The 27100-nt window shown below is 39.0% G+C and overlaps 1 protein-coding gene across 3 annotated transcripts in view; it reads left to right on the forward strand.

Moving 5' to 3' along the window:
- The window catches only part of Pappa2 (pappalysin 2), a 250763-nt gene that overhangs the window by 89146 nt on the left and 134517 nt on the right, over nt 1-27100 (forward strand). For all 3 annotated transcript variants that reach the window (XM_005319772.4, XM_078022368.1, XM_040277300.2), the window contains 2 exons: nt 24314-24607; nt 26328-26520. In XM_005319772.4, coding sequence (XP_005319829.2) covers nt 24314-24607; nt 26328-26520 — 487 coding nt within the window. The remainder of the gene's footprint in view (nt 1-24313; nt 24608-26327; nt 26521-27100) is intronic.

The following is a 27100-nucleotide window of genomic DNA, read 5'->3' on the forward strand; positions in this document are numbered from 1 at the left end:
ACACCACCTCATCAGGACACCCAGGCAAGGAACTGGGGCCAGTCATAGCAAAGTAGTGTCGTCACTGGAGCTGGGACGTCGGATCTTCCTTCACAGTGGAATCCACGTCAGCAGGCATAGTTTAACAACACTAAGGAGAGGCATCAGAGTAAAACAGAACCAAAACAAATCTATAGAAGAGAACAGAAACACGACAATCAAATAGAGCTGGAAAGCAACGGGGACAACATGAGAAAACAAGGGAAAAAAGGAGTACAAACAATGCAAGACAACTTAATTCTACAAGAGGACATAGAAACATCAGAAGCAGGGATAGGGAAAGAACTCAAGGCATTCCTAACTCAAATGGAAAGGAATATTAGAGAAGACATGAGACAGCAACTCCAAGCAATAAAAATATATTTTGAAAATGAATTAAACAAACAAATTCAAATGGCAAAGAACGAGCTCTACCAGGAGATAGAGATCTTAAAAAAGAATCAAACTATAATCCTAGAATTGCAGGAAACTATAAACCAAATTAAAAACTCAAACGAGAATATTACAAATAGACTTGATCAAGTAGAAGTCAGAACATCAGATAATGAAGACAAGGTTTATCAACTTGAAAAGAGTATAGTCAACACAGAAAAGATGCTTAAATCCCATGAGCAATCTATTCAAGAGATATGGGATGTCATTAAAAAACCAAATTTGAGAGTCATCGGGATAGAAGAAGGCACAGAGATTCAAACCAAAGGAATGGACAGCATATTAAATGAAATAATTGTAGAAAACTTCCCAGAGATGAAAGATGGAATGGATTGCCAAATCCTGGAAGCCTACAGGACCCCAAACATTCAAAACTATAATAGACCAACTCCAAGACACATAATTATGAAGATAGCCAACATACAGGACAAGGAGAGAATATTAAAAGCTACCAGAGAAAAGAGACAGATTACATTCAGGGGTAAACCAATTAGGTTAACGACTGATTTCTCAGCACAGACTTTGAAAGCGAGAAGATCCTGGAACAATGTATTTCAAACGCTGAAAAATAATGGATTTCAACCAAGAATACTGTATCCAGCAAAATTGAGCTTCAGATTTGACAACGAAATTAAAATCTTTCACGATAAACAAAAGCTAAAAGAATTTGCAGCAAGAAAACCAGCACTGCAAAGCATTCTGAGCAATACACTACAAGAAGAGGAATTGAAAAATAGTGCCCAAAACTAACAACAAGAGGTATCCCAGTAAAGGAGGAGGAAAATAACCAAAAAAAGTAAAACTAGCCAAACTAAAATAAATAAATAAAGAAGCATGACTGGAAGTACAAATCATATCTCAATTGTGACTTTAAATGTTAATGGCCTAAACTCACCAATCAAGAGACATAGGCTAGCAACCTGGATCAAAAAAACAAATCCAACAATATGCTGCCTTCAGGAGACTCATATGATAGGAAAAGACATACACAGGCTGAAGGTAAAAGGTTGGGAAAAATCATACCACTCACATGGCCCTCGGAAGCAAGCAGGAGTGGCCATACTCATATCAAATAAAATCAACTTCAAACCTAAGTTAATTAAGAAGGATAAAGAAGGACACTATATACTGTTAAAAGGGACCATCCACCAACAAGACATAACAATTATCAATTTGTATGCACCAAACAATGGAGCTGCAATCTACATAAAACAAACGCTCCTCAAGTTCAAGAGTCAAATAGACCATAACACAATAATTACGGGTGACTTCAACACACCGCTCTCGCCATTAGACAGATCCTCTAGACAAAAACTGAATAAAGAAACTATAGAACTCAACAGCACAATCAATAACCTAGACCTAACTGACATATATAGAATATACCAATCATCATCAAGTGGATACACGTTCTTCTCAGCAGCACATGGATCCTACTCAAAAATAGACCATATATTATGCCATAAGGCAAATCTTAGTAAATATAAAAGTGTGGAGATAATACCATGCACCATATCTGACCATAATGGAATGAAATTGGAAATCAATGATAAAAAAAGGAAGGAGAAATCCTACACCACATGGAAAATGAACAATATGTTATTGAATGATCAATGGGTTACAGAAGACATAAAGGAAGAGATAAAAAAATTCTTAGAGTCAAATGATAATACAGACACAACATACCGGAATCTATGGGACACAATGAAAGCAGTTTTAAGAGGGAAATTCATATCCTGGAGTTCTTTCATCAAAAAAAGAAAAAACCAACAAATAAATGAACTCACACTACACCTCAAAAACCTAGAAAAGGAAGAACAAAACAACAGCAATTGTAGTAGAAGACAAGAAATAATTAAAATTAGAGCAGAAATAAACGAAATTGAAACAAAAAAAACCATTGAAAAAATTGATAAAACTAAAAGTTGGTTCTTTGAAAAAATAAATAAGATAGACAAGCCCTTAGCTATGCTAACAAAAAGAAGAAGAGAGAGAACTCAAATTACTAATATACGGGATGAAAAAGGCAATATCACAACCGACACTACAGAAATACAGAAGATAATTAGAAAGTATTTTGAAACCCTATATTCTAATAAAATAGAAGATAGCGAGGATATCGATAAATTTCTTAAGGCATATGATTTGCCCAGATTGAGACAGGAAGACACACACAGTTTAAACAGACCAATAACAAAGGAAGAAATAGAAGAAGCCATCAAAAGACTACCAACCAAGAAAAGCCCTGGACCTGATGGGTATACAGCGGAGTTCTACAAAACCTTCAAAGAAGAACTAATACCAATACTTTTCAAACTATTTCAAGAAATAGAAAAAGAAGGAGCTCTTCCAAATTCATTCTATGAGGCCAACATCACCCTGATCCCAAAACCAGACAAAGACACTTCAAAGAAAGAAAACTACAGACCAATATCTCTAATGAACTTGGATGCAAAAATTCTCAATAAAATTCTGGCGAATCGAATACAAAAACATATCAGAAAACTTGTGCACCATGATCAAGTAGGATTCATCCCTGGGATGCAAGGCTGGTTCAATATACGGAAATCAATACATGCTATTCACCACATCAATAGGCTTAAAGACAAGAACCATATGATCATCTCGATAGATGCAGAAAAAGCATTTGACAAAATACAACATCCCTTTATGTTCAAAACATTAGAAAAACTAGGGATATCAGGAACTTACCTCAACATTGTAAAAGCTATATATGCTAAACCTCAGGCTAGCATCATCCTAAACGGAGAAAAACTGAAGGCATTCCCTCTAAAATCTGGAACAAGACAGGGATGTCCTCTATCACCACTTCTATTCAATTTAGTTCTCGAAGTACTAGCCAGAGCAATTAGACAGACAAAAGAAATTAAAGGCATAAAAATAGGAAAAGAAGAAATTAAATTATCGCTATTTGCAGATGACATGATAATCTACTTAACAGACCCAAAAGGATCTACAAAGAAGCTACTAGAGTTAATAAATGAATTCAGCAAAGTGGCAGGATATAAAATCAACACGCACAAATCAAAGGCATTCCTGTATATCAGCAACAAAACCTCTGAAATGGAAATAAGGAAAACCACTCCATTCACAATATCCTCAAAGAAAATAAGATACTTGGGAATCAACCTAACAAAAGAGGTGAAAGATTTATACAATGAAAACTACAGAACCTTAAAGAGAGAGATAGAAGAAGATCTCAGAAGATGGAAAAATGTACCCTGTTCATGGATAGGCAGAACTAACATCATCAAAATGGCGATATTACCCAAAGTTCTCTACAGGTTTAATGCGATGCCAATCAGAATCCCAAAGACATTTCTTGTAGAAATAGATAAAGCAATCATGAAATTCATATGGAAAAACAAAAGACCCAGAATAGCAAAAGCAATTCTAAGCAGGAAGTGTGAATCTGGAGGTATAGCGATACCAGAGCTCAAACTGTACTACAAAGCAATAGTAACAAAAACAGCATGGTACTGGTACCAAAACAGGCAGGTGGACCAATGGTACAGAATAGAGGACACAGAGACTAATCCACAAAGTTACAACTATCTTATATTTGATAAAGGGGCTAAAAACATGCAATGGAGGAAGGATAGCATCTTCAACAAATGGTGCTGGGAAAATTGGAAATCCATATGCAACAAAATGAAATTGAATCCCTTTCTCTCGCCAGCCACAAAAGTTAACTCAAAATGGATCAAGGAGCTAGATATAAAAACAGAGACACTGCGTCTGATAGAAGGAAAAGTTGGCTACGATCTACATATTGTGGGGTCGGGCTCCAAATTCCTTAATAGAACGCCCGTAGCCCAAGAGTTAATGACAAGAATAAATAAATGGGACCTACTTAAACTAAAAAGTTTTTTCTCAGCAAGAGAAACAGTAAAAGAGGTAAATAGAGAGCCTACATCCTGGGAACAAATTTTTACCCCTCACACCTCAGATAGAGCCCTAATATCCAGAATGTACAAAGAACTCAAAAAATTAAACAATAAGATAACAAATAATCCAATCAACAAATGGGCCAAGGACCTGAACAGACACTTCTCAGAGGAGGACATACAATCAATCCACAAGCACATGAGAAAATGCTCACCATCTCTAGCAATCAGAGAAATGCAAATCAAAACCACCCTAAGATACCATTTCACTCCTGTAAGATTGGCAGCCATTATGAAGTCAAACAACAATAAGTGTTGGCGAGGATGTGGGGAAAAGGGCACACTTGTTCACTGCTGGTGGGACTGCAAAATGGTGAGGCCAATCTGGAAAGCAGTATGGAGATTCCTGGGAAAGCTGGGAATGGATCCACCATTTGACCCAGCTATTGCCCTTCTTGGACTATTCCCTGAGGACCTTAAAAGAGCACACTATACGGATACGGCCACATCAATGATTATAGCAGCACAATTCACAATAGCTAGACTGTGGAACCAACCTAGATGCCCTTCAATAGATGAGTGGATAAAAAAATTGTGGCAGCTATACACAATGGAGTATTATGCAGCACTAAGAAACGACAAAATCATAGAATTTGCAGGGAAATGGATGGCATTAGAGCAGATTATGCTAAGTGAAGCTAGCCAAGCCCTAAAAAACAAATGTCAAATGTCTTCTTTGATATAAAGAGAGCCACTAAGAATAGAACAGGAAGGAAGAGCATGAGGAAAAGACTAACAGTAAACTAAGACGAATGGGGGGAGAGAAAGCAAGAGAGAAGGGAAAACATATGGAAATGGTAGGAGACCTTCAGTGATACACAAAATTATAAGAGGTTATGAGGGGCAAGGGGGTGGGGGGAAAAAAAAAAGGGGAAAGAATTGAACAACAGCAGAGGAGGTAGAGAGGGAAGATGGGAGGGGAGGGGAGGGGAGGGGGGATAGTAGGGGATAGGAAAGGTAGCAGAATACAACAGTCACTAATAAGCCATTATGTAAAAATGTGAGTATGTAACAGAAGTGAGTCTGTATTATGTATTTGGGGAGTACAAAACCCAATTGAGTCAAATGTATGAAAGATGATATGTCTTGAGCTCTGTAATGTTTTGAACAATCAATAAAAAAAAAAAAAAAAAAAAAAAAAAAAAAAGAAGGAAGAAGAACATGGAAAACCATGAAGTGAATCAGGTTTCTAACTTGAGGTATACACACACATATATACACACATCTCAGGCAATGAAAGGGATGATAAAATTAAGTATATATGGGTCTAAATCAAATGCTTCATTAACATGTGTGGCTGAGTTTTATTGGCTCTGTTGTATCTGAAACAGTTTTCTGGTTCTAAAGCAGTTCTTTCATCATGAGCTTCATATTTTTAGTTCTCAGTACATGAGATACCAGAAATTTATGATGTTATTGGTGACCTATGGCCACTAAGGCAAGAACATTGTTTGTATTGATGACCTATTTTCAAGTACTCCAATTAAGAACCTGGTATTTCCAGGGATCCAATAGAAACCAAAGCATGTGTTCAGGTTCATTTGCAATTATTGTAAGTGGATAGATCACCAGGAAAAGAGGGCTGGCTGGGGCGTAGATGCCATCATAAAGATGACTTGTAGGCGATGGGCAGCAGTATGTGGCTGATAGTTTTAGCAAAAAAAAATCTGAAGGATTATGGTGGGGCTGACAGAGAAGGGTCGTGGGTTTCTTTCACAAATATCCAAGATGGTCATGTAAACTGGAGAGGACCCTGTGCTCCAGGTGAAAGCCAGTGTGAACCAGTCTCATCTTCATGGTGGCAATGAGTGGACTAGAAGGTCATATTCAAATAATCCATGGAATAGTGAGTTTGCGAGACTTGAATTATCCTCATCAAAAGTGACAGTTGCAGAGGGTACTCATCACGCCGTAAGATAGCACCTCCCAAATCACCAAAGGTAACCTTCTTGGTGCATCTGTAAGGGGTCCTGACAGCAAAAGTTACTCAGAAGCAGTTTCCCTGGACCTAAGAATGTTATTGAGAACTGAACCTTAAAAAGTGATCTTCCTGCCCATCACGGAGACAATATTGCCTGATAAGAATCAATGGGCTGAAGCAGATCCCTAAATGTTTCCTCACTTTATCAGAGCTAGGGGCATTGGCAAGATTCATTTAATGTTAAACAACTAAATAGACTAGTTAAAACTTAACTATTTGAAGGCGTCAGACTAGAGGCCAAGGCACAAGGATTTCAGGGGTCTAATCCCAGAGAGAAGAAAAACACATTGAAGTGAGCCCTGTATATAACTCAGGAACATTGTCAAATTTCCAGTGAAAGGAATAAAAGCAGATTGGAGAGCAGCAGCTGGGAGCTTGTTTCAGTCTCACTAATGGGGAGACAGAAATTCAAGTTCAGGCCCAAGATTTCAGAAAAACAGAAAGCACACAAGTGAGCCTGATTTCCTGTTGTGATTTTTCTTAAAACATTTGTTAGATATTAAACTACACATTCTTAGGGCCAGAAAACAAGTAGAAAATAACTTTTGAGAGATTAAAAAAAAAAAATCTAAACAGTGATTGCAGGAGTCTCATGAGAGGGGGAAAGAAGATGGAGCAGAGGCCCTGTTGAGGGGGCACTTGGTTTCCCTCTATGCAAGTGAAACAGAAATAGCCTAGTCACACAAAGGCCGAAAGCCAGCCTGAAATACACTTAACCCTTATTTGGAAGAGGCTTAGCTTCCTATATGCTAACTGCCTAACAAAATGAAATAAAAAATTATCCGGAGGGAGACAATACCATCAAGGGCCTCTACAAGTTTTCATGTACAATGTCCATCAGTTAATAAAAAATTACAAGTTATTCCAGAAGACAGGGTCAAATGATGTAAACAAAACAAAAATAAACTTTCAAACAATAGATTCAGACCCTAGTTATTCAGATGTTGGGATTATTGGACACAGGTTTTAAGATAATTATAATTAACATGAAAAAATAGATAAAAAGATGAAGAGTTTGTTCAGAGAGCTGGGATCTAGAACCACAAATCAAGTGGATATTTTAAATTTAAAAAATAATACCAGTAACTCAAATAAAGAAATTAGTAGATGGGTTTATGAGCATAAGAATTAAAGGTCAAGAAAGTTTACAAACTGAAGTTCAGAGAGAAAAAGTGATGAAAAAAAATAAGAGAGGTTGATCAATATTTGAGAACTAATAAAATGTTTCTAATATAAATTGAAGTACTAGAAGAGGAGAAAGAAATTGGGGGCAGAAGCAATATTCAAAGAGATAATGGCCAAGCATTTTGCAAAATAACAAAAGAAATCAAATTACAGATTCAAGATGTTTTGCAAACCCCAAACAGGATCAACTGAAAGAAAATTTTATCTAGGTCCATTATGAGCTAAAAACCAAAGACAAAGACAAATCTCCAAAAAAGAGAAAAAAATATATGTTACCTTAAAAAGTACAATAAGTCAAACCTGCTGACTTCTTAACAAAAACTGAGTCATAAGACAACATACTTATATCTTTTTTAAAATGCTAAAAAGTAACTTACAATTCTATATTGGCAAATATCTTTTAAAAAGAAAGAAGTTAAACATACTTTCAGACAAATTAAAGCTGAGATAATTTATGCCAATGCAGAAGGAAATGCTAGAGAAAGTTATGAAGGCAGAAAGAATATAACCAAAGTTAGAAACAGAGATATGTCAAAAGAAATTAATAATTCTGGAAAGGATAAAAATATTAAAAGCATGATAATAATGACTCTTTGGCTTTAAAATATTTGCATAATTAAATTATGCCAATAGAATCACAAAAGATAGGAAAAAAGCACATGAAATCACAGTGCTTCTTTGCCTATATCTCTAGAAAAGGTACTAATTTTAGTAATAAGTTAAAAATTAAGTTGTCATCTTTAGAGATCTATTGAAGACTAATAGAATTATCTCTAACTAGCTAACTAGAAATGCAAGAGATAATCCAGAGAAGTTAATAAAGGATAAGAAAATGGTAATAAATATCATGCAATAGAAACAAATTGTAAGACATTGATTCAAATCTGTTAGTAATTACATTAAATATAAATGGCCTAAACACACCAATTCAGAGCCAAAAATTGTCAAACTGAAAACAAACTCCAGCCATGTGATATTTCTAAGAGACACATTTAAACATAAGAATTCTAAGGATTGAAAATAAAAGAATGGGAAAATACATGTATTCAAATAATAATCCAAAAAAGACAGTGTAACTTTCAACATCAGATAAAGTACACTTTAAGGTAGTATCATCAGAGCTGAATAGAACTAATTTTATTATAAAAGTAAATTCAACGGGAAAATGTAACATGACAAATTTGAGTGTAGCTAAGAACAATACCTTTAATATATATAAACAACATTTGATAAAAAATGTTATCAATGATAAAAAGATAATAAAAATAAAATAATACACAATCATACTTGTTGATTTAAAATAATTTTCTCAGGGGCTGGGGATGTGGCTCAAGCGGTAACATGCTCGCTTGGCATGTGTGGGGCACTGGGTTGGATACTTAGCACCACATAAAAATAAAATAAAGATGTTGTGTCCACCAAAAACTGAAAAATAAATATTAAAAAATTCTCTCTCAAAAGAAGTACTAAAATAATTTTCTCAGAAAATGATAGAATAAACAAACATTCAGTAAATATATTTGAAAAACATGATTAAAAAACTTGACTCAGTAACAAACTTAGACCAGTGTATTAACACAGAATAGAATATACATTCTTGTCTTGTCTTGTTATGGTTTGAATACAAGGCATTCCCCAGATGCTCATGTGTGAGACAATGAAGGGATGTTTAGAGGTGAAATGATAGTTTGTGAGAGCTATAACCTAATCATTAACCTAATCATTGGATTAATCCAATTGATGGATCAACAGTTTGAATGAATTAGTGCATAATAACTGGAGGCAGGTAAGGCATGGCTGGAGGAAGGAAGTCACTGGGGATATGTCCTTGGAGATGATAGTATCCCTGGCTCCTTGCACTCAAGCTATCTGCTTCTTGGATGTCATGAACTGAGCAGCTTTCCTCCACCATGTCCTTCCACCGTGACGTTCTGCCTCACCTTAGATCCAGAGCTATGGAGTCAGCTGACCATGGATTGAAACTCTGAGATCATGAGCCAAAATAAACTTTTCCTTCTCTAAGTTATTTGTGTCAGGTCTTTTGGTCACAGTGACAAAAAAGCTGACTAAAACATGTACCATGGAAAATTTACTAAGGGTATCTGTACCAAAAAGTAAATTGTAGAAGATTGAGACCACAAAATTTGTTCTCTCCTCTCATTGGAAATAAGCTAAAAATCAATGATAAAAAGATAATAAAAACAAGAAAATCCCCAAGTATTTGGAAATTAAACAGTATACTTCTAATTATCCAATGGCTTAAGGAGCAAATCATAATGAGAATAGGAAAAAATTTTAAACAAAATAAAGAAGACTTATATGAGGAAATTTATAGCTTTGTATGTTAGAAAAAAAGAAAGTCTGACTAATTACCTATCTACAGAAACCAACAAAGAATAAATATTGAACTAAAATAATAAGGACAGAAGGAAGTAATAAAAATAAGAGAAGAAATAAATAAACAGAAAATAAACTTTTATTAGAAAAAAATAACAGAGCAAAAAGCCTTTCAGGGGAAAAGGATTGGTAAATTCCTAGAAAGCCTTACTCGTCAAGGAAAAAAGAAACTTGATCCCAGAGGAATATATTACTATGCTGGGGAGGGAATGGGGTAACATCTTCACATTTACTATAGACATTAAAAGCCAACAGTTAGTGTCAGCAAATGGTATTGGAGCAAGTGGACATCGGCAGGCAAAAGAAGGTGGACCTCAACTGAACTTCAGGACTCATACAGAAACTAGCTCAAAGTACATCATAAATTTAAATGTAAAAAAATCTAAACTCACAATGTTTAGAAGAAAACAGGAGAAAAACTTTAGGGCAGGGCTAAGCAGAGAGTGTTTATATGATATCAAAAGCATGGTTCATAAAATTAAAAACTGACCAATTGGACTTTGTCAAAATTTAAAACTTTTTCTCTAAGGACTCTATTAACTTGCATAAAGAAATAACAGATGTGGAGGAACTATTTGTAAAGCACAAATATTGGCAAAACTTAACAATAAAATGAAGTAGAATGGTAGAATGGACAAAGACATGGACAATTATTTTACCACAGAGGATACAGAGATGGAAAATAGCCCCCGTTAGAGGAATGCTCATTAAAACACCATGAGGCACCATTATATACCTGCCTGTAGAAGAGAAAGAAAAAATTAAAAACAATGCTAAATGCTGGTGGGGATGCAGGAAAACTGGAATTCTTACGGAAAGTGATATGCCACAGGCACTCTGATAATTTCTTGTGAACCCCTTACTATATGAGCCAGTAATTGTACTCCTGGTGATCAGTCCCTGAGACAGGAAAATACAGGCCCACTCAAGCACCTGTCCATGAATCCTCACAGCAGCTTTATGTATAATAGCTCCAAACTGGAAATGATAAAATATGTTCTTCAGTACTGGCTGCTGGACAAACTGTGGTACATCCATATGGTAGAATACTGCTCTGCAGTAAAAACAAAGTATTAATGAAAGCCAGGACTTGGACAGACTGGGCATTATGCTGAGTGGAAAATAAAAAGCCAGTCTCAAAAGTTACATACTATATAATTTCATTTATGGAGTGTTCTCAAAATGACAAAATTAAAGAGGTGGAGAACAGATGAGTAGTTGTCAGTGGGTAGGAATGGGGCAGTGATGGTCGAGAAGTAGGATATAGGGATAAAATTATGAAGGACAACTGAAAAGAGATCTCAGTGATGGATTAGTTCTTTAAGCTGATTGCAGTAGTGACTACACAAATGTATACGTGTGATAAAACTGCAGAGAATTTCTCACACACGTACACACATACAGAGTACATTTAGAAAGTGATGAAATCTAAAGTCTGTGACCTCTATGCATAAGCAGAGTACTTTGCATTCAGCAGGCGCTCTGTGAGTCTCATTGACTGAAAGGGTAGGTGAACAAGTGAGAAGGTATTGCATGTAAATGGCTTCTAGTAGTGTTTCCATCCTCTCATGAGTTGTTGACTCATAATGAATTGCAGCAGCAGTTGAAGGTATTTATATTTTGTTTGTAAACTTTTGAGGGATAAAAATGCTTCCTATGACCTGGTTCTTAATGTTGCTTTTCAGAAGTAGAATACTAGACTGAACAGCTCGCAGATCTGAGTCATATGAAATTGCTCAGGCTCTTACTTATTTCTTCTTGTTCAATCCTAACTGTGATGGAATAAAGGAGTTGTATTGACCTAAATCAGGTATAAAGTAGTACAGACAGCTGTGATAACATGTTAGAGAAGACTTTCGGAAGTTTTTAAATAGAGCTTTTACAGGATTCAAGATAGTGGCATATGTTTGTGTCAACATTCAAAGCCCTACATTTTGAAAATCAGCTGAGTGACTTACAGATCAGCGTGCCAGCCCAAAAGTAGGAAAATTAAATCTAATTCCAACTACTATTGGCTTAAGTCACTCTGTAGATACATGAAGGTATTTATTGACTGGTCTTGCTTTGCCATCAACACCATTTCTACCTTTTAGCAGATTTTGTACTTCTAATGCTGTGCAAATGCAGGGAAGAATTTTTTTTGGTACATGGATCAGTGAATGAATGGGATCCCCTTAACCTCTAATGTGCAGTGGTTTGAACATCGTTAGCCACAATAAGCAGCACAGAACTGAAGATATATCTTCAAAGATAGAAGATATGAATTAGTAGTGACCAGGCTCTTTTTAAGCCACTAATAACAAACTCATGAGAACACATTCATCATTCATTCATTCATTCATTCAAGGAACAAATGCAGAATGTATTTTGTGGTGATGCAGAGATAGAATAATGAAAGGGATTCATTCTTGCGGGATGCACAGTGTGACTGGGAGACAGACCAGTGAGACACACTAAAAACCCTGTGTGCTGGTGCTACCCGTGAGGCCAGGTAGGTGCATGGAAGAAAGTGTGGTAGATTGCACTGATGGCATCGGGAGGGGTTCCTACAGTGTTGAGGCTTGAGGCGAGAAGGACAAGCAGAGTTCGTTCGATAGGCAGAGGAGGGCTTGAGAGTGAGAGGACTGGCTCCTGGCATGGCTGACAGCTGCTATTATCTTGTTTTAAACTGCTGACAATTTAAAAATAAATCTTAAATTTACTTTTGTAATGTGTCCCCAGAACATTACTTATTTGCTAATCGCTGTTATTTTTAAATATTCATGGTCATGCACCTATTTTTAGTAATTGGGAAATATTTATTGTTCCTGTTTTCTCTTTGAATTTATGTTTTTGTTCCAATTCTTCTGTAAAATTTTTACTAAAGTAACTTACTACATTCTTTTCATTATCTTTAGTTTGTCACCTGTTTCTCAGCTTAAAAACATTTTGAATAAAGCAACTCTTTGGAGATTATAACTTTTTCAAACCAGACTTTTAAGTTTTTGATATAATTATGAATTTACATGTAGTTGTAAGAAATGGTATAAAGATATTCTGGGTTACTTTTACTCATTTCCCCAATGTTAGCATCTCATATAAGTTATAACATATTGAAAATTTCTGCTCCATTGGAAAATTATTTGAATGATTAATTTCTACAGTTGGAAAAAAAGCATTTCAACTGGTTGCTGAATTACTGGTGAACAACAACAACAAAATACATGGAAAATGTGCATTTTAATGAGATGAGTGTGGTTCCCCCCACACAAAATTAGTTCTCTTATCTGTGGATGGATAGTAAGTATTGCTATAATGAGATAGGATGTAGTGTCATTTATACTGCTGGTTTTTCCTTCTATACCCCTATATACTGAGAAACTTTATTCACATAAATAAGTGGATGGGAAAAGAGCTCTGTTTGAGAATGGATGGTAGTGCCATGGTAGAAATATATAGGAGAAGGAGCAAATGGGGAGCCAGTTTAGTTTTGGATGTATGAGTTTGAGGATTCTACAAATCTGGCTAAGAAGAAGCTTCCACAGAAATGGGAAACCAAAGAAGAGGGGGTTTTGAGGAGGGCCCCATGGATTATCCATCAACCAGTGTAGAGATGAAGTATGGAGACATTATGGTCAGGTTAGAGGGCTGTTGGGTCATTTGGACAGAGAAGTTAGACATTCAGAGTGCTCTGGGCTAACATCTTCCTGATTGTTCAAGGAAATGTCTGTGCTGCCACATAATGTCCAGGACCCAATGAGATCACAAGCAATAGGCCTCAGTGTGCAAGGGGCCCAGCACCTGTGGGAGAGGCTCACACTTCATGGGGGTTTAATTATAAAGAATTCTCTAGAGAATCCAGGTAATATGTCTTGTAGGAAAAAGCATTTTCCTGAGTGACAGAGTGGTCCATGGCTTCAAACAGATGACAACAAATGGGTTAGAGAGTAGGTTACCTCTCTAAGTCTTAGTTTCCTCATATAAAAAATGAGGATAATCAGCTGAAGAAGAATGCCTTGCCTATAGAAGGGGCTTAGCTTTCATAGTCATGGATGTTATATGTCTGTAGTGGTCCTTCGTGGTTGTGCCCCCAGCTGCACACCTCCAACCCAGAGATCTTTTAATACTCTGGAAAGATGTTCACTCTTTTATAGAGGGAATAAATGTGTTTTTAGAGATCCAACTGCTTGTAGAGGTAGAGCTCTTCATAAGAAGTAACAGGAGATTCCTTAGACATGAGATAAGGGTAGGGCAAGTGATGGTGGGCAGTTTGGGGGAGGTGGGCAACTGTCTGGGCAAAGGCTGTGAAGGACTTGGATTCAGTGGCCTGGAGGAGAGCAGCTATTCCAGGGGTGATGTGGGTGTGGCAGTTCTCAGGAGGAAGCAATGCAGATAGGAGACAGGGAAGAGGATGACAGCAGTAGCTAGCTTAGATACCTTTCGCCCACTCAGAACTTTTGTAGAGGGGCCCCCAGGTTGAGCCTCAACTGTCTCCTAACAAATGGTTGGACACTGAGATTGTTACATAGATTGTGGTACGCAATGTGGGAGAGCAATAGGTGCTAAGAAATAGCGACTGGTTTGACAAGAGGGAAGTCTCTAGTTGTCTCTGCCAGATTGCTTCTGTAGGGCACCAATGCAGAAACCACATGGCTAAGGGCTGAGTCTACCTAAGGTGGAGAAGGGCAGGTGCATCTTTTAAAAAGCCTGGCTGGGAAGTCATCCAGTCCTGGTATGCAAAGGGTGAGAATTAGACAGTGGTGATGAATTAAAGGAAGTCTTAGATTGAAAGGGACTTGGCATGTGTACAGCCTGTGGAAGAATGCTGAGGGAGAGGGAATCCTGAGAGGTGGGCCCTCTCAGAGGCACTCCAGCAAGCATGGATCCTGAGGATGTTCACAATTTCATGTACTGATGTGGCCATCACTAGATGGTCGGGCCAAAGAAATGCCAATCTCATCTGCTGTTCATTGTTCTCCTTAAAATGCCAAAGCTCAGTGACTCTTCCTTGAGAGAAAGAATATCTGGAGTAAGTGAGCTACAGTGCAGCATCTATGTGGGGACCTCTTAGAGGTAGGCTGGGTGACGTGAGCAAGACAGGACTGCTGCTGGGAATTATCTCGCTGGTTGCTATTGTAGATTACTTAATTGTTAGAAGATAATATTCATCAGATTGGATTACTCTGGATGCTTTAGGGTTTGGAAAACAGGAAGTATAAAAATATTGGGCAAAATAATCCTAGCATTTGAACTTCATACCCGAGAGTTTTAGACCCCAATGACTAGCTCATGTATTTATAAGTATGTGAAGTAAATAATCACTTTTGTATGTGGATATTTGAAAGGTTTCTTTATAAAGCACCTCTTTGAATCTTTAGTGGTCTAGAACAGTGCCTTGCAGAGAAATAATACTTAATAAATATTTAACAAGTAGATAAATTATAGAAAATAGCTTCACCAATGCATGCTCTGTAGTACCTAAAATTCTGTCATGAGGTTTTTTTTTTGTGTGTGTGTGTGTGCATGCGTGTGTGTGTGTGTGTGTGTGTGTGTGTGTGTGTGTGTGTGTTTGAAGCATTGCCCCCATGCAAAAGCCAGGGAATGATAATATATTAAGTCTCCAGTGCCTCTGTAACAGCACTTTCAGTACTAATTAATCAGATTACTCTTCTGCCATGATCTGAGGTGTCTAAGAGCCCTGAGTGCTTTACAGTTCAGGTGGGAGTCAGTGAAAGAGTGCACAGGAGACAGAAACAATGCCAGGCTCTGCAAATCTTCATCTTCCACGCATTCTTGTCCTGGCTCAGTCTTGTGTGGAGCATGGCCTTCCATGAAGTAAACCAGAGGCTATAAACCCAAGGCTTAGGGATGCACTGTTCCTGGGCTGATTCTGTTAAAGGTCTGCTCATTTTTCTAGCTTCTTTGACATTCTTCTTTTTTATCTTTTCCATTTCCTTCTCCCTTTGTGTTTGTATTCACCTATGCTGCTTTCTTTCCTTGCCCTACCCCAGAATGCTCCTCCTTCAGGTCCCAAGGCACACAGGTCCCTTCACTGTTTGGGAAGTGCATATTCACCAGTAACTGGAAGTAATTATGTAGACCCCTGCAGGCCAGCCCTCATTTATGGGCATATAACATTTGGCCCTAAAATTTTTACAGAATCATTTTAAAGTCATTTCAACCAGTGTCCTTTTCTAAGATGGCCCAACTGAGGTGGTTTTTTTTTTTTTTCTTTCTTCTTTTAATAGAAGTGGCTTTGGGACTCAATCTTTTCACTAGCCACTAGCGGTTTTGTGTTAAAGCTGGGAACACCAGTCACAGCTTGGAAATCTACCATCCCCTTAAAAGTTTGGCCATCTGCTGCTAAGATCTCACCCTTTACTCAGCAACTTCTCTTTCCTTTTTCCCTCTGCACCACTTTCTAGACCACACAACAACTCTGCCTTACTGCTAGCTTGTCCCTCATAATCAAAGCTGAAAGATCTTCTAGGACAACGCGTTTGTATTTCCCCTGCCAGTCCATTAAGGAACAGCTGTGCCACACGTGGCCACCAGTTGCTAGATCCAGGGAGCTCCATTCATTTTGTGTTCCATGTGCAATCTGATGTTATTGGCCTGCATTAAGTTCAAGTCTCAGCGCACACATTCAGGCATGCAAGAAATGTAACTTTATTCTTCTATCATTCAACTTAATTTCTATTTTGAGCCCCCATGTTGCTGAGTAGCAGACATTTACTCCAAGTCAATTGAGCCTACCAGTGGTGATGGCTTCTACATGCCAAGACCACAGGGAAAATGGCACATTTTATATTTAGTCCTCAGGTGGTTGCTGGTCAGCTGAGATGACCCTGGATTCCTTGCCTTCAGAGAATCTCTGGCAGGTCTGTGTCACCTTTCTGCTTGGTCTCACATCAGCCATTCTTTAGAGCTAGGCTACTTATTCAGGAATCCAACACTACCATAAGTCTAAATCCCTCTGCTGTTGGGGGTTCTTATTCTATTGGCCTGCAAATATTCTGTATTGGGAACAGAATAAGAACCTCTTTGGGGTGAAGACCAAGGAGCCAGTATCTATTTGAAAATAGAGAGTGGCATATATTTCTATTTCCTGTTTCAGTGTAACAGGTGAGAGCAGAGAGCATAGTACAGGTGTCCCATTAGAGGAGGGAGTCCCATCCCTACTGTACCCTTTACCTGTGGTTTCGTTTTATCCTCCAAGACAAAAGAAAGACAAAAAAGAACTGTGGTTTGGAGTATAAGAAATGATAATTATATTCTATCTAAATAACCACATGAGAAGGAAAATTATTGGTACTATAGAGCAAGGATATCCTGTGTAAATTAACCTTCTATTAAGATCTATGAAGAATTACCCTAACAGACCCAGTTCCATAAGATTGCGTTTCATTCCACAGTCACTTGGTTCAGGCTGTGAGGGATGATTTGAACCCTGTTGTGATGTCTGAAGGGAAGGGAACTTGTCTATTTTCAGGCCTGACCAAGGCCTGCCTGTCTTCTGGGTGCCCATGAGTCTAGCATCAGAGCAACCTGGAAGCGAGGTTAGCAGCTTAGGGGCAAATCAAGCTTTTGTGAGGTGTTTTCCCACCCTCCCTGGAACGACTGTCCTCCTCTTGAGAGATCTGTCCTGCCTGCAGCCAGGCCAGCCTCCATTCTCCTGATGAAGGAAGCTGGTTAGGTAGGAGCCCCGGGGATGGAGCAAATGAGCACTTCCTACCTGGCTGCATCATGGAATTATGATCATGTCAACGAATGTCTAATATATATTTTATGTTGCTTTGCTCTAGGAAATAAACCTAATGCTCATTTATTAACATTACTACTTTAATCTTCTCAACAGCCCTTTGAGATAGGAACTCTTGTTATTATATTGAATAGATCAGGAAATAGCTCCAAGAGCTTTTAAGAATGTCCCCAAAGGTAAGGATCAATACATTTCCACTGAACATTTACAGCCAAAGAAAGGACTCTCATCATTCCAGAAACCATCTGTGGAAGAGCCTCCACACACTGATGTAAAGGTCGGCTGGTCCTACTGAGGCTGGCCTTGCAGCTGGTGGAAAGCATAGGCTGCAGGTGTCAGTGTTGAGGGGATGGTGGTCTGTGTGAATGCTGATATCAAATGGTACTTACCAGAGGCATGTTCTACTGTTGTTCCATCACCCCCAATTGCTTCTGGGAAAGGATTATACTTTTCCCTGAGAGGGCAGAAATGCATAGCCCCTTAGACCCTCCCTGTGGACCCAGATGGTGGGAGGACAGGAAGAAGTTTGCTTCTGGGAATTTCATTTTTATTATTTATTATTAAGTCTTATTTTTTCTTTATTATTATTATTATTTTAAATAATTAAGAAAAGAAGTTCTTTCAATCCTCTTTTTAGATTTTGGGCAATAAGTCTTTATGCTTCACTCAGTTTTTGGCATGGATACGTGTATGTGTGATTTTTATTAAAACAGGAAAGAACTTTTCTAAACTAAATCATCACTTTTCTCTTGCCCACATGGATATAAGTGTGTGTGTGTGTGAGTTTGTGAGGGAGAGGAGAGAGAGAGAGAGGGAATGATTTAAACACACTCTCCTAATAATTCAACAAGGGTGGTTTGTTTTGAGGGGGAGGATAAGAGGTGAATGAGCACTGTGTGGGACCCCTTCTCTCAGGAGAGGAGATGGGAACATAAAGGTGGGAAGGGGTTAGGATTCATGGGCAGCCAATTGGGGCCACTAGAAAATCTTCAGCAGACCTGAGGGTAGAATTCTGACATCTCCTTCCCAGCTTTCTACTTCTATCTGCTGCTAAGGGACGGGAGTTTTGGAACACAGACTATAAGGCTGAGAGGGCCGATGGTCCATGATAACAGACTTCTTCACGTGGTATTTATGATGGTCTCACAAGCTCTTGGCATGAGAATAGGGAAAAATTTAACAAGTCAATGTAGCCCCTCTTGTTTTAGCTGAGGAGACCTAGAAAAAACTGAAGCATAGGACCAAGGCCATTAAGCTTGTCAGGGCAAGACCACACTCCCAGTGCCTTTATCTCTAGTCTGGTGATTCATGACTGTGTATACTAACAGGTAGAATGGCTACAAGAGGCCCAGGACCTTGGACGTTTTTCTTAAAATGTACTGATGTGCACAGCACTTATCCCTAAATTAGAGCAATATTTTGTTCTATATTTCACACATTTCTAAATTTTGTGCATTATTCTGTATAACACACATAGCTATAAGCTCATTATTAAATGTGCCACACTGATGACTTTTTAGCAGAAACCCTATAGCTCTGAAATAAAAATTATAGCTATTGCAAGTATGTGCTAAAATGCTTGTTTTTAGTTGAAATTTATGTCCTGTCTGGTTAACTCTATATTCTCCTTTTAGGGAAGGGTCATCAAGGGTGCATGGAAGAGAACCTGGCCTGCTCTCCTGGGTGTGAAGGGACCTGCAGGAGTATCCAGGGCTTGCCTTGTCAGGCTCTTGCTCCACTTGTATACATGCTGGCTATTGAAAGCTGTCTCTAAACCCCCTCTGCAAAATATCCTTAGACTGGGAAATATCTCACTTGGAGTTTAGGCAGAAACTTCTGCCATTAGCAGGAAGCCCATCAGTGTAATGGCCACCCCTACATTTCCCCTGACTGTCCCTAAAGCCATACTCTGGGACATTCTTCCACTGTGGATTCTGATGCTTTTTCTATTCCTTGTTTCAGGAACCTCCTATCTGTTCATCTATAATTACTTTCTCCACAAAAGGACAGGCTGGTCTAGGAATAGCATGAGGGAACGTTTGAGGTTTTCTCTGAGATAAGACACATGTGAAAAAAAAATAATTATCGATGGGAGTTTGTTCATCTTTTATAGTATTTCCTGAGTAATGCTTGAAGAAATCTGTATTCCAGAGACATCAAAGTGTATTCTACCCAAACAGATTGTATGTTCAAATAAGTCTGGTAATCACAGTGTTAAAACAAAATCATTGCAGTACTTTTCAGAGCTTTTAATACAAATTTTCATAGAAGTTGTAAGTTTTCAGGAGAAATATGGCTCACTGCATTTTTCTTGAATGCATTTCATCAACAATGCTGCTGTTTTCAGAAAGTATCACCCAAGACCAGAATTTATGAACCCAATTTGTGAAAATAGGGGGTAGACTTTTGAAGTATTATTTCTGGAAGAAAAAGGTTTTTTTATTGTTGTTGATGTTGTTTTTTTTTATTTTTTTATCCAAAGCTTACTTAGAGATGGTGGGGGCGGGGGAGAGAAGGAGCGGAGAAGGTATGAATGTGGGAGGGAAGGATCATGATGAGGCAGAAGGGTGGGGAGGAAGCACTGGAAAGGCAACTGGGAGAAAACAGAAGTCAGTCCCCTCAGGTGACTCGCATGGGTGTGAAGGTCATTTGTGCAGTTCAGTACTGAACATGTCATTGTACATAAACTTGGGTGATGGGCATCCCTACAACTGGGTATGGAGACATGCAGGGAAGGCATCTTGGAAAGTAAGAGTTCAGCATTTCACTAGGTTTATTCAAATACTGGATACTGTGGATGTTCCAGAAATAGGCCTGTTTTCTGGTTACTTTGATCTCATGATACAATAATGATGGTACATAAACTAAAGAAATGTTCAGAGAATAACCATGAAGAAGGAAAGACAAAGGGGGAAAGGATAACATTGGAGAATCGAATTTTAATTGCAACTGGTAGACATGATAAAAACAGAAGGTGATTGACATCTGGTTCTGGGATTAGATGGGTAGATACTATCTCAGGATGTGTTGCACATAGCTTGGTCACTGTCACATGTCTGAGTACACCAGGAAAGACTAAAACTTGGATTTAGAAACTGCCCTTTGCAGCAACATGGATACCTGAAAGGCAGGTAAGTTACTCATTTGATAGAACCCAATGGCCCCCACAGGATAACCTGTATTTACATTCTGCCTGTGAAACTGTGTCTGTCATTGCCTACTAAGCATTGCACAGAGCTCAGCAACAGGGCATAGTTCTTGATATAGAACATGGCAAAGGGAAGCGTGGGCTGTCTTTTTGGAGGGCCTACTCTTCTTAGGAGATTATTGATGTAGGGAGTGCTTGGTGATAAGGAAAGAAGCCAGCACAGAGATGAGGTTCAATCTGATCCTGACCCGGTGGAGGGCTGAAGAAAACCAGTCAAGTCCAATGGCTTAACCCTGGGGAGAAGAGGGAAACAGGGATTAGGGTTTTAACAACCAGACAGAAGTTTGGACACTCAGAGGGCTTTTGCCTTTTCTCTGTAAGGTGATAGTGACACATTGTATCGTTCATCTAAGCCCCGCTAAATGTGATACCTCTTCTCAAAAACACCTCCTTTGGTGTCCTCCTGGAGGTCTTTGGAGAGTGAGGTTTGGCCATGTGCCTGCAGTGCCCAACATTCTGAATGTGGGGTAGTTCCATGGTAGCAAGACTCAGCTTTTGTCTCTCTGGCTGTTAGGTCCTTGAGAATAGTGATGATGAAATCAGAAGCAGCATAGGCAACTGTCCTTCACTAATCTCTAGAATGTGCCAAATGCTTAAAAAAAAATCCAAACAATAGTGTGATAATCTCCATTCTACAAACAACAAAGCTGGTTCTCAGAGGCCAGTTAGATGTCCTCAAAGCAGGTATGGAGAGGGCCAATATCAGACATTAATTTCCTGGGCTCCAAAATCCATGAGCTTTTGCCTTCACATGGCTCTCTACATGGAAAATTCAAATACTGATGCATGAATTATATCCCCAGATATTTAGATTTAATTTCTTGAGAGTAGCATTTGAACCTCTGTATTTTTTTTGTTCCAGTCTATTTTATTTTTCTTCTCCATTTTGTTGGTGCATTATAGTTGTGTGTATAATGGGATTTGTTGTTACATATTTGTACATACATAATAAAATGGTATAATTTGGCTAACATCAACTCCCTAGCACTTCTCCTCCACATCCCTGCCTCCTATCCTTGCTCCTTTTCTTCTACTCGTCTCCCTTTGATTTTAAGGAGATCTGTCCCCACTTTTCTTTTCCTTTTTCCTCTCCAGCTTCTGCATATGATAGAAAACATATGACCCGTGACCTTTTCAGTTTGACTTATTTCGCTTAACATGATGGTCTCCATTTTTCCTGCAAATGCCATAGTTTCATTTTTCTCTATGGCTAAATAAAACTCCACTGTGTATATACACTACATTTTCTCTATCCATTCATCCATTGATGGACACCTAGGATGATTCCATAGTTTGTCTATTGTACATTGTGCTGCTATAAACATGGGGATACATATATCACTGCAGTAAGATGACTTTAATTCTTCAGGATAAATACCAAGGAGTGGTATATCCTGGTCATATGGTGGTTCTGTGCATAGTCTTTTGGGAGCCTCCAAACTGATTTCCATAGAGGTTGTATTAATTTACAATCCCATCAACAGTGTAAAAGTGTTCCTTTTTCTCCACAATCTCTCCAGCATTTATTATTATTTGTATTTTTGTTGACTGCCATTTCTGACTGCCATGAGATGAAATCTCAGTGTCATTTTGATATATACATTTGAAACTAATATCTGCAGTTAATGCTAATGATGAACATTTTTTCAAGTTTTTTTTAGCCATTTGTATTTCTTCTTTTAAGAAGTATCTGTTTAATTCTTTTGCCCACTTTTTTTAATTGGTTGTTCACAACTTTACAAAGCTCTTGACATATCATATTTCATACATTAGATTGAAGTGGGTTATGAACTCCCAATTTTTACCCCAAATGCAGATTGCAGAATCACGTCGGTTACACATCCACAATTTTACATAATGCCCTATTAGTAACTGTTGTATTCTGCTACCTTTCCTATCCCCTACTATCCCCCCTCCCCTTCCCTCACATCTTCTCTCTCTACCCCATCTACTGTAATTCATTTCTCTCCTTATTTATTTTCCCATTCCCCTCACAACCTCTTATATTTAATTTTGTATAGCAATGAGGGTCTCCCTTCATTTCCATGTAATTTCCCTTTTCTCTCCCTTTCCCTCCCATCTCATGACTCTGTTTAATGTTAATCTTTTCTTCCTGCTCTTCCTCCCTGCTCTGTTCATAGTTGCTCTCATTATATCAAAGAAGACATTTGGTATTTGTTTTTTAGGGATTGGCTAGCTTCACTAAGCATAATCTGCTCTAGTGCCATCCATTTCCCTGCAAATTTCATGATTTTGTCAATTTTTAATGCTGTGTAATATTCCATGGTGTATAAATGCCACATTTTTTTTATCTATTCATCTATTGAAGGGCATCTGGGTTGGTTCCACAGTCTAGCTATTGTGAATTGTGCTGCTATGAACATCGATGTGGCAGTATCCCTGTAGTATGCTCTTTTAAGGTCTTCAGGGAATAGTCCGAGAAGGGCAATAGCTGGGTCAAATGGTGGTTCCATTCCCAGATTTCCCAGGAATCTACACCCATAGCACAAGAGTTAATAACAAGAATCAACAAATGGGACTTACTTAAACTAAAAAGTTTTTTCTCAGCAAGAGAAACAATAAGAGAGGTAAATAGGGAGCCTACATCATGGGAACAAATTTTTACTCCTCACACTTCAGATAGAGCCCTAATATCCAGAGTATACAAAGAACTCAAAAAAATTAGACAATAAGATAACAAATCACCCAATCAACAAATGGGCCAAGGACTTGAACAGACCCTTCTCAGAGGAAGATATACAATCAATCAACAAGTACATGAAAAAATGCTTGCCATCTCTAGCAGTCAGAGAAATGCAAATCAAAACCACCCTAAGATACCATCTCACTCCAGTAAGATTGGCAGCCACTATGAAGTCAAACAACAACAAGTGCCGGCGAGGATGTGGAGAAAAGGGTACACTTGTACATTGCTGGTGGGACTGCAAATTGGTGCGGCCAGTTTGGAAAGCAGTATGGAGATTCTTTTGCCCACTTATTAATTGGGTTATTTGATTTTTGGTGTAAAGGTTTTGAAATTTTTATATGTCCAGAGGTGATTTTAATGTGCTGCCAGGGCTGGGAATCCTGGCCTTTCTTCTTGTTGTTTGGTTCATTCTGATATCCCTAATATCTAGGACTACACTCACCTAGATAGGGCATAAAGAAATGTGTATTGATTAGTTCTGAGGATATTCATGACGAGAGGGAAGCACAACACTTGGATACCACTGGAAGTTATTTATTAAGTATCTCCCTAGAGACTGAACTGGGAGATTTTATCAGAAGACATGATCAAAGACTGGAGAGAGGACTGATGTTCATTCTCTGCTGAGAGATGCTTTTCAAACCTTCCTTTGCAGGTGGTGTTGTCCTCAATCCTGCCTATTATGGCATGCCTGGCCACACCAACATCATGATCCATGAAGTGGGGCATGTTCTGGGACTCTACCATGTTTTCAAAGGGGTCAGTGAAAGAGAATCCTGCGATGATCCCTGCAGGGAGACGGTGCCGTCCATGGAAACCGGAGACCTCTGTGCCGACACTGCCCCCACTCCCAAGAGCAAGCTATGCCAGGACCCTGAGCCTGCCAATGACACTTGTGGCTTCAGCCACTTCCCAGGGGCTCCATTCAGCAACTACATGAGCTACACAGGTACCCCAACAGACTTGGTGCCTTTGTTTTTCATTAAGATAACCTGAGGGCTTCTGGGGGGTGGCAGGGTGGAGGAGTAGGGGCCAGAGAGATTACCAAGCAGTTAGAGAGTTGAAATGTTAGAAAACTGAAGTGTACTTATTATGGGATGTTCATTTTTCTTCCATGTCCTTGAAGAATCTTGTTGAAATACTGAGATACTAAGGGGTCTTGTTGAATGGATTCTTTTCCACTAGAGAGCAAAAGAAAAGCACACTTCTTTCTTGGACAGTAAAAATGAAACAAAGCCAAAAGCCCTCTTGAGATCGCTTCAACTTCTAGAACTTGGTGATTCTTGTTCTTGTTCATGTTTTGAGGCTTTTACTCCAAAGAAGAGTCCAATAAGGATGGATGAAAGATGTTTCCGGATCAAGTTGGCTCTTTGTACTACTTTTACAGTTGGCCAACAAGGCCATTTAGTTCATTTAAGCTCAGGATTCCTTTTGTTTTGTTCTTAAAAAAATCAGATTCTCTTCTCAAACCCTGGCTGAACAGTGACTCTCAGCTTGCCGTCCAATACACTGCCCAGAATGTTGCATTTCATTTTTAAGATGGTATCTTCTTCATCCTAGGAAAACTGTATTGTATGGCTTTTTTTTTTCATTTTAGCTCCTTGATTTTTCTTCTTTTCTGTCTCTCATATCTTCCTTGTTTCTGGCAAAAAGTAACACTAATATATGAAATAGACTGATAATGGACTGAAAATTTGTCCCCAAAAATTCAGAACTAATTTGATTTGATGACCTATTTTATGGTGAAAGAAGTTAATTTTTTTTTGAGTTCCAGGTTCTTATTTCTAGAACTATGCATAAAAGGATCATCAGACCCTCATCATGGCTTTGAAGGGAAGAGTGTTGCACCAGTTCTTCCTGTGACCCACCAAGATGTTTCTATCCAAGTTGCATTTTGGTGAATAATTCAGGGGTATTGAATTTATAAGCACTGACACCTCTGCCTTCCCTTGTTGCAAGGACATAGTGGCCTTTGCCAAGGCAAGAGACTGGATGATGTGGAGCAGAGATAAGAGCTCCATATAAAGTTCTCCATCTTTGAGATGGGCAGGGGAAACACTGAAGAAGCCAGATGGTGTGTGACTGGTGTTTTAAATGGAAAGGTTCTTGAAACTGAGAGAACTTCCTTTGTAACTCTGTGAGAAATGTACCTAGTAGGAAGAATTTGTTGGTTCCAAAAGTAAGACTGGGCCACCACTCCCATCCCTGCTGCTCCCTTGACACTTTAGTTTTCTTTTCCTCCAGTGTCTCCCCTGAGAATTCATTAACCTTGGCCAATATTACCGAGCAATAAAGCAGGTGTCTATAACTCTACATGCTCCCCAGGCTCAGGCCCTCTGCTGAAACACTGCCATCTTGTGGTTTGCTGAGTAAATAATCTTTGCTCAGAGCAAGCCCATGCTCCAGGGTGCCAATCTCACCTGGGCCAGCCCAACATTAGTTGACGGCCTTGCTTGCAGACAAGGAGGTTCTTTCTCTCTTCCTCTTCTAACTTAGTTATTTTCTGGAACAGAATGTATTTATTCTTTTAATGAGTGTTTTTTGAACCTAACAAGTGCAAGGTGTTGGGTTAGGTGCTGGGAACAACTAAGAAGACAGGATTTGTCCCTGCCTTGGTGGTTTGCAGGTTGAAACCTCTATTACTTGTGTTTTTCTTTTTTTCCCCACAGATGATGACTGCACTGACAGCTTCACCCCTAACCAAGTGGCCCGAATGCACTGCTATTTGGATCTTGTTTATCAGCAGTGGAGTGAAAGCAGAAAGCCCACCCCCATTCCCATCCCACCCATGGTCATTGGGCAGACCCACAAGTCCCTCACTATCCACTGGCTGCCTCCCATTAGTGGAGTTGTATATGACAGGTGAGAGGGGTGCTCGCCAGAGGTGAGCTGCAGCATTTTCTTTGCAGTGGTTTGTAGGAGAGGAAGAATGTAAAGCAAGGGGAATCCCCACATGGGACTATGTATATGGGCTTCTCCACTTGGTGCTGCCTCTTCCAGCCTGCTGCATTCTGGCTGCTTAGTAGAGCACCTATTCTTCTAGCACTTGCTCCTCAGGATGGGGCCTGAAGAGGCCAGCCAATGTGATCAGGATAAATGGGAGGAACTGAGAGGACATTTGCCCCCTGCCTCCATGGTGGGACAATGCATCAGTGGCTTGTTACTTTCACAGTGGTGTCTGGGGAGAGAGGAATGCATGCTTCCACTGGGCGAGTAGATGGGTGAGTAGGAATGCACAACATGCCACAGGGCATTGCATCAGGACTCAACTGACATATGTGGCATCTCTTCTACCATCTCTGCCTCCTGCTGCCCTGTGCCTTTCTCCCACCCCCAGAACCACTAGCTTATGGAACTCTTATTAGCTGTGTCTTCCTGTCAGCCTCACTCATCTAGCAATGACTAAGTAAGAGAGGAACTTTTTTGTTTGATTCTTGACCTG

The sequence above is a fragment of the Ictidomys tridecemlineatus genome, chromosome 10 (genome assembly GCF_052094955.1).
Source record: "Ictidomys tridecemlineatus isolate mIctTri1 chromosome 10, mIctTri1.hap1, whole genome shotgun sequence".
In the NCBI taxonomy this organism is placed as follows: domain Eukaryota; kingdom Metazoa; phylum Chordata; class Mammalia; order Rodentia; family Sciuridae; genus Ictidomys; species Ictidomys tridecemlineatus.